The 7872-nt window shown below is 48.7% G+C and overlaps 1 protein-coding gene across 4 annotated transcripts; it reads left to right on the top strand.

Moving 5' to 3' along the window:
- The first annotated feature begins 2955 nt into the window (after positions 1-2955).
- PNMA8C (PNMA family member 8C) lies at positions 2956-7192 on the top strand. 4 transcript variants are annotated; one of them, XM_058425295.1, is made up of 3 exons: positions 2956-5557; positions 6302-6423; positions 6911-7192. In XM_058425295.1, exon 1 carries the CDS (start codon positions 3498-3500, stop codon positions 4110-4112), a length of 615 nt encoding a protein of 204 aa, XP_058281278.1. In that variant the 5' UTR covers positions 2956-3497; the 3' UTR covers positions 4113-5557; positions 6302-6423; positions 6911-7192. The 4 variants fall into 4 exon arrangements, with proteins under 4 accessions (XP_058281278.1, XP_058281279.1, XP_058281276.1 ...); XM_058425296.1 differs by lacking the exon at positions 6302-6423; XM_058425293.1 differs by having other exon boundaries at positions 6302-7192.
- Positions 7193-7872: the final 680 nt, after the last annotated feature.

The following is a 7872-nucleotide window of genomic DNA, read 5'->3' as shown; positions in this document are numbered from 1 at the left end:
TTTTGAGGCGGAGTCTCACTCTGTCGCCCAGGCTGGAGTGCAGTGGCGTGATCTCAGCTCACTGCAAGCTCTGCCTCCCAGGTTCAAGCAATTCTGCTGTCTCAGCCTCCCGAGTAGCTGGGATTACAGGCACACACCACCACACCCGGCTAATTTTTTTGTATTTTAGTAGAGACAGGGTTTCACCATGTTGCCCAGCTGGTCTCGAACTCCTGAGCTCAGGCAATCCACCCGCCTTGGCCTCCCGAAGTGCTGGGATTACAGGCGTGAGCTGCCATGCCCGGCCACACTGACTGTTCTTTCTGCTTGGAACACAGTTCCCTCACATATTCATAAGGTGGCTCTCTTACCTCCTTCAGGTCTTTGCTCAAAATGTCACCTCCATGGAACCTTTACTTGGCACCCTGTAAATTATAACATCCTCTCCTAATACACACTCTCTATGCCTGTCTCTCTAGCTCTCTCTCTCTTTTTTTTTTTTTGAGACAGAGTCTCGCTCTGTCGCCCAGGCTGGAGTGCAGTGGCACGATCTTGGCTCACTGCAAGCTCCGCCTCCCGGGTTCACGCCATTCTCCTGCCTCAGTCTCCCGAGTAGCTGGGACTACAGGCGCCCGCCACCACGCCTGGCTAATTTTTTGTATTTTTAGTAGAGACGGGGTTTCATTGTGTTAGACAGGGTGGTCTCAATCTCCCGACCCTGTTTCAAAAAAAGAAAGAAAGAAAGAAAGAAGAAAGAAAGAAAGAAAGAAGAAAGAAAGAAAGAAAGAAGAAAGAAAGATTACAATTCAATAAGAAAAAGATGACAATCCAATAGAATAACAAGTGAAAGACTTTAGCAGACTCTTCACAAAACAGAATATCCAAATGGCCAATAAGTATCTGAAAATAAATTCTCAATTTCATTGGTTATCAGGAATATTCAAATGTAAAACACAAGATTTCACTGAGGAGATTACTCCGATGAGACACATACCAGAATATCCAAAGTGAAAAAGCCTGATAATATCTAGTATTGGCCAGGTATGGTGGCTTATGCCTGTAATCCCAGAACTTTGGGAGGCCAAGGTGGGTGAATCACCTGAGGTCAGGAGTTCGAGACGCCTGACCAACATGGTGAAACCCTGTCTCTACTAAAAATACAAAATTAGCTGGGTGTGGTGGTGCATGCCTGTAATCCCAGGTACTAGGGAGGCTGAGGCAGGAGAATGGCTTGAACCCGGGAGGTGGAGGTTGCAGTGAGTCGAGATCGTGCCATTGCACTCCAGCCTGGGTGACAGAGCAAGACTCTGTCTAAAGAAAGAAAGAAAAAAAAGAAAGAAAGAGAAAGAAAGAGAAAGAAAAGAAAGAAAGAAAGAAGAAGGAAAGAGAGAGAGGAAAAGAAAAGAAAAAGAAAGAAAGGAAGGAAGAAAGAAAGGAGGGAGGGAGGGAAGAAAGAAACAAGGAAGGAAGGAAAGAAAGAAAGGAAGGAGGAAGGAAGGAAAGAAAGAAAGAAAGAGAGAAAGAGTTTGTCAAAGAAAGAAAGAAAGAGAGAGAGAGTTTGTCATGCTTCCAAGACAGCCTTCTGCAGAGCCTATACTTTGTCTTTCATGTCTAGGAGGAAAGAGAGAGTCTTCCTCCTCTTACTAGTTGCAGAAATCCTTACCTTCATTCTGATTGGACTTACTGAGTTCACGTGTCTAACCTTTAATCAATCTCAGAGAAGAGGGGCATATTAGGCACTAATTGCTTTTTGTCCAGGTTACCTGGGTGACCATTTCTGAACCAATCACTGTGGCAAGGAGATGAGATTATGCTAGTTGGTTCAAGCCAATCAGGGCTTATCCCTGGAACTGGGGGTATAAAGGGTGTCGACCTAACCCAAATGTTTTGGCTTTATTAATGGGGACTGGGGAGGAGAGGAATAGACATTGTGGATGTCATCACATGGGGGAGACATTTCTTATTTATTTTTAAACATTTATTTGAAACAACCATAAGCCTGCAGAAGAGTTGCAAATATAGTATAAAGAATGTTTTCATAGCCAGGTGTGATGTCTCTGGCCTGTAATCCTAGCATTTTGGGAGGCCGAGGTGGATGGATCACCTGAGGTTGGGAGTTCAAGACCAGCCTGGCCGACATGGTGAAACTACATCTGTACTAAAAATACAAAAATTAGCTGAGCATGGTGGTGCACGCCTGTAATCCCAGCCACTTGGGAGACTGAGACAGGAGAATCGCTTGAACCGGGGAGGCAGAGGTTGCAGTGAGCCGAGATCGGGCCACTGCACTCTTGCCTGGGCGACAGAGGGAGACTTCATCTCAAAAAAAAAATTTTCTCCCCTGAGGCATTTTGAGTGTAAATAGTCATATCGCTCTGAATATTATAGTGTGTGTGTGTGTCCTACATGCAAGAACATTCCACTGTAAAGATACATTTGTTCCCTTTGATGAGTATTATATGGGCAGGTACTTGGAGACAACGTGATTGTTCACATTCATCACCAAACTTTGCATTCATGTACTTATATCTACATCAACTCATAGATTCTAATTTTATTCAAGGGGTTATAATCTGTTACTTTCATTTTTAACGTTGATGCTCAAATTGTCCCAGGGTTGGCCAGTGGGAGCCTTTCAGGCTGGTTCCTGTGTCTTTCCAGGTGTTCTCATCATTTTTTTTTTTTTTTTAAGCACTTCCTTACTTTCTGACCCCAAAAGATGCCCCGGGTGCCTCTTGTACATTCGCTGTCCCCTCACCCCTGGAATCAGCTATTATTCAAAGGAGAATCGCGGGCGCTTCTGATGTCTGGTGGCCGACCCCTCACCTCCGAATGACCCCCTCAGACTCTTGATTTTAATGCGGCCAGTCGGCCAATGGCAGAGGCGATGCTCCAGCGGTTGCCATGGAGACCGCCAGGCCGCAGAGCGGAAGGAGGTGGTGACGTCACTGCGGGAGCAAGTGCAGCGGCCACATCCTCGTCCTAGTCCCGCCACAGGGCACTGAGGGCAACCTCTGGGCCAGCGGTGAGGGACGCGCCTCCCTGCCTGCCAGGGCCCCGCCTACGATACTCCGTTGGCTGTTGCCCCAGGGAGATCAGCAGTCCCAGATCCAGAGAGACTGTTGGGGCCTGCGAGATCTTTGGAGGCCACGCCAAGAAAGGGGAAGCATCAACTTCAGACCCTCCTTGGTGCAGCCTTGCCCAGGACCCGGGAGCCACGAGTCAGGTGGCAAACACGGCCTTCTGCTTCTCCAGCACTCGTAAGTCCCTGGGAATCTTCGAGCCCACTCAGAGGGAGCCACAGAAGCCCCGACGTTGCACAGCCCTGCAGGCAGGGGCTGGGGGCATCCTTCACTGAGCTGGACGAAGGGGTCCTGGGAGCGGCCTCCGATCCCTGAGGCCTCACTGTCTCGTAGCCTTTGGGAAGCAATCGCGGCATCCTGGATAATTTCGTGGATTCCCGAGGCAGCTCAGGTGTCCACCAGCGGGCATACTGCTGCCTCAAAGAGTTGGGCAAGATGCTGTTCGGGGTGAAGGACATTGCACTGTTGGAGCACGGGTGCAAGGCCCTGGAGGTGGACAGTTACAAGTCCCTGATGATCCTGGGGATCCCAGAGGACTGCAACCACGAGGAATTCGAAGAGATTATTCGGCTGCCCCTCAAACCGCTAGGCAAGTTTGAAGTGGCTGGGAAGGCCTATCTGGAAGAAGATAAATCCAAGGCGGCCATCATTCAGCTGACGGAGGACATCAATTACGCCGTGGTCCCCAGGGAGATCAAGGGCAAGGGCGGTGTGTGGAGAGTGGTCTACATGCCCCGGAAGCAGGACATCGAATTCCTGACCAAGTTGAACCTCTTTCTGCAGAGCGAGGGCAGGACGGTGGAGGATATGGCCCGGGTCCTGAGGCAGGAACTGTGTCCCCCAGCCACGGGCCCCAGAGAGCTGCCTGCAAGAAAGTGCTGTGTGCCTGGGCTGGGGGAGAAGCCGGAAGCTGGGGCCACCGTCCGGATGGACGCGGTGCCACCTCTGGACTCCTCCGAGAAGGAGGGCAAGGCTGGAGATGGCAAGAGGGGCAAAAGGAAGAACAAGAAAAACCGCCGGCGGCATCACCTCTCAGACAAGAAGCTGTGAGGTGGTGGCATCGGGTGGGCGTGGGGAGTGTCTGAGGGGGTGTGGGTGATGACTGTGGGAGGGTAGGTACCACCTCAGTACGTTTAAGGAGTGCGAGTGAGTGTGGGTAATGCAAGGGAGGGTGGGAATGACTCTAGTGAGTGGGTAACTTTGGAGTAAGAATGGGTATCATTTGGATAGCACAGGTAACATCTGACTAGTGCGAAAGAGGTGGATATCTTTATCTGAGTTAACTAACTTGTGGGTTACATCTGAGTGAGTGTAGTTAACGTCTGGGTGCCCGTGGCTCATTTATTCATCCTACAGATATTTACTGCATACCTACTATGTTCCAGGTACTGTTCTAGGAGCTGGGGATATGGAAGGGAGTAAACTCAATAAAAATCCCTGCCTTCATGGCACTCAGAGTAAGTGGGTAATATTTGAATTACTTGGAGACATCGGAGTGAGCGTAGGTAGCATTTGAGTACATGTGGGTAACAGCTGAATGATCATAAAATCTGGTTGAGTGTGGATTGCTCATTCATCCATGTATCCAAGCAACCAACAAAATTTCCTGAGGACCTACAGTGTGCCAGGCACTGGGGATACAGAAGGGGAATAAACAGACCAAAACCTTGCGCGTGACTCTCATAGTAGCTATTTGAGTAGGTGCGGGTAACATTTGGGTTACTTGAATACACATTAGTGAGTGTGGGCAGCATTAGAGGGTGTGGGTGGCATCCGCGTATAATTGAAAGTAGTTGTGGGTAATATTTGAGAGTGTACGGGTAACACCTGAATATGTGAATGGGTATCATTTGTGTAGATGAGAGTAATTTCTAAGTGAGGAAGGGTCTCAAAGACCCACAAACATCTTCCGCCACCCGGGAGACCACGCGGGACCAGCCGCGCAGGCGCAGTCGGAGCCAGAAGCTAGCAGCGCGTCCCACCGTTGCTTTGGAGACCACAGGCTGCCCCCAGGCGCCTGCGCCCTTTGCAGAAAATGGAGGAGGGGGAAACGGTCCTGGATTCCAAGGTTTTGCAGATCTCTTACTGGAGTTGAAGAAAACTCACGCAGATCCAGGAGGAACGTGTCAGGGAGATCCCTACTCGGGAGAAGGGCCGCCATCCTCCTTCGGCTGTCACCCGCGGCCTGATTCTGGGGACGGCCTCTCTTGTTGGGGGGAGGCGGGCGGCACGGACCCCTCTAGCTTTGCGCCCTCCTGGAAATCCTGTTATTGCAAAGTCTAGAGCCGTTTTCTGTGTTTCAAAAGCATGTACCTTGAATGTACCTCTGGCACAAACTTGTTCGGAGTGGGCCACCCTGTTTTGCGCATGTCAAGCAGAAACCGTGGCTGAGAGTGAGTTGCCTGCTCCCCACCTCTGAGGAACTCACTGATCTGTAAGCGGCTCTTGAAAAGCTGTCGCCTTTCTCCACACGCCGAGTCTCTCTTACAGAAGTGGTAAGAAGCAGGACCCTTCTGCCCCGATTGGCGCCCGGGTTGAGGGTGTGAGTCTCCCCAAGTTAAATTCCAGAAGCTCTGGCTTGGTGAGGAGGAGTGAACTCCACTCTCTAAAGAAGAGGCAAGGCTTCTGGGCAATGGTCCAAAAGGAGGTAAATAATTAAGAGGCCATTTTCAAGGGTTACCAATGAACCACGTTAACACTGAGGTGAAGAAGAATTTTAAAAATCAGGTAAAATCCAAATACATGTGAGTAGGCAGATCTTTTGCTCAGAGACAACGGACCTGTCAATTTGCAAACTTCTGTTAGTTCAAGGATCTGCAAAGGTTTGAGCTGAATCTCTTTTCAAAAATGTAACTTACACACAACACAAAGACTCAGCCTACCAAACTGTAATGGCAGAGACTCCTAATCTCTTTTTTTTTTTTTTTTTTTTTTTTGTGAGGGAGACAGAGTCTCGCTCTGTCACGAGGCTGGAGTGCAGAGGTGCAATCTCAGCTCACTGCAACTTCTGACTCCCTGGTTCAAGCGATTCTCCTGCCTCAGCCTCCCTAGTAGCTGGGATTACAGGCACACACCACCATGTGCATCTAAGTTTTGTATTTTTACTAGAGGAAGGGTTTCACCATGTTGGCCAGGATGGTCTCAATCTCCTGCCTCGGCCTCCCAAAGTGCTGGGATTGCAGGTGTGAGCCACCACGCCCGGCTTCTCTGTTGATTCTTTTTTTTTTTTTTTTTTTGAGATGGAGTCTCCTTCTGTAGCCTAGGCTGGAGTGCAGTGGCGTGATCTCGGCTCACTGCAACCTCTGCTTCCTGGGTTCAAGTGATTCTCCTGCCTCAGCCTCCTGAATATCTGGGACTACAGGTGCGTACCACCATGCCTGGCTAATTTTTGTATTTTTAGTAGAGACAGGGTTTCACCGTATTAGCCAGGATGGTCTCGATCTCCTGACCTTGTGATCTGCCCACCTCGGCCTCCCAAAGTGTTGGGATTACAGGCGTGAGCCACTGCGCCCGGCCTGATCTTTCTTCTATTCCTTGTAAATGCCCGGCCTGGGCATACCCACTCGCAGAATATTGTACTACTGTGTTCGTTGTTGCATCCCAGAGTCTGGGCTTGAATAAATGCTATGAAAGCCTCCAGCGTGTTTGTTGCATGCTGCTCTCCCATCAAGGCATATTCGTTGTATAATAAGGGATAGTGTGACATTTCTTATCATGTTGCAGCATGAAGATTGTATTTTGTGCTTATTGTGGATTTCAGGGGCATAACATTTATATTTGTGATACACAACATGCATGGTTGTTCAATGTTACCCATGAAATCAAAATCCTACCACTTCTCTTTCAAGATTTTCTGGACCAAAGTGTATCCTGGGACTCCAATGCAAGTTGTCATGCAAAACTATCACCATTTGAAGCTACTTAGCTGAGTGAAAACATCACTGGTAGGGCAAATCCCAAGCAAAAATTCACAAGTAAATTGAATGTGCCGGCTGTTGGAGGGCTGCATCTGGCTTCTGTAAACCCCTGATTTCAAAAGGGGGTTCAGCTAAAACTCTTCATTGTTCTTTGTGATTGAGATGCTCTTTTGTACAAATATGAACCCATAAAATAAAAGTATGCTAATGAAATCATAGTCTGCCCATTGACATATGGGGGGGAAATCCATGTAAGATTTAATTTGGAAAAATGATGTGGCTGCTAAAACGAGTACTGAAAACTGCTTCCATGGCTTGAAGTCTTCCAAGACTGCATTTATTTTTATTTTTATTTACTTACTTATTTTTGAGACAGAGTCTGTCTCTGTTGCCCATGCTGGAGTGCAGTGGCGTGATCTTGACTCACTGCAAGCTCCGCCTCCCGGGTTCACACTATTCTGCTGCCTCAGCCTCCCGAGTAGCTGGGACTACAGGCACCTGCCACCACACCTGGCTAATTTTTTTGTATTTTTAGTAGAGATGGGGTTTCACCGTGTTAGCCAGGATGGTCTCAATCTCCTGACCTTGTGATCTGCCCACCTCTGCCTCCCAAAGTGCTGGGATTACAGGTGTGAGCCACCGCGCCCGGCCGAAACACAGCTTTCTTTTATCCTACGGACTTCTCAGGATATCAGGCCATTTTCCAGTGGCTGATGTGAAAGGTGAAACAATTTAACTGAAATAAAAACAGTAACAGCTATCTTGTGTTCCAGACACTATGCCACATTCCTTCATATCATTAACCCATCATATCCTGCCAACCCTGTGAGGTATGGCCCTATAGGTCCACAATCCCTTATAAAAACCCTCAGCCAGGTGTGGTTTCAGGGGTA

This window comes from Hylobates moloch, unplaced genomic scaffold (assembly GCF_009828535.3).
Source record: "Hylobates moloch isolate HMO894 unplaced genomic scaffold, HMol_V3 SCAFFOLD_12, whole genome shotgun sequence".
Taxonomy (NCBI): Eukaryota; Metazoa; Chordata; class Mammalia; order Primates; family Hylobatidae; genus Hylobates; species Hylobates moloch.
This window is presented reverse-complemented; position numbering and strand designations above follow the sequence as displayed.

Coding starts and splice junctions, on each gene's coding strand:
- PNMA8C (XM_058425296.1), top strand. CDS start 3,498: ATGCTGTTCGGGGTGAAGGACATTGCACTGTTGGAGCACGGGTGCAAG.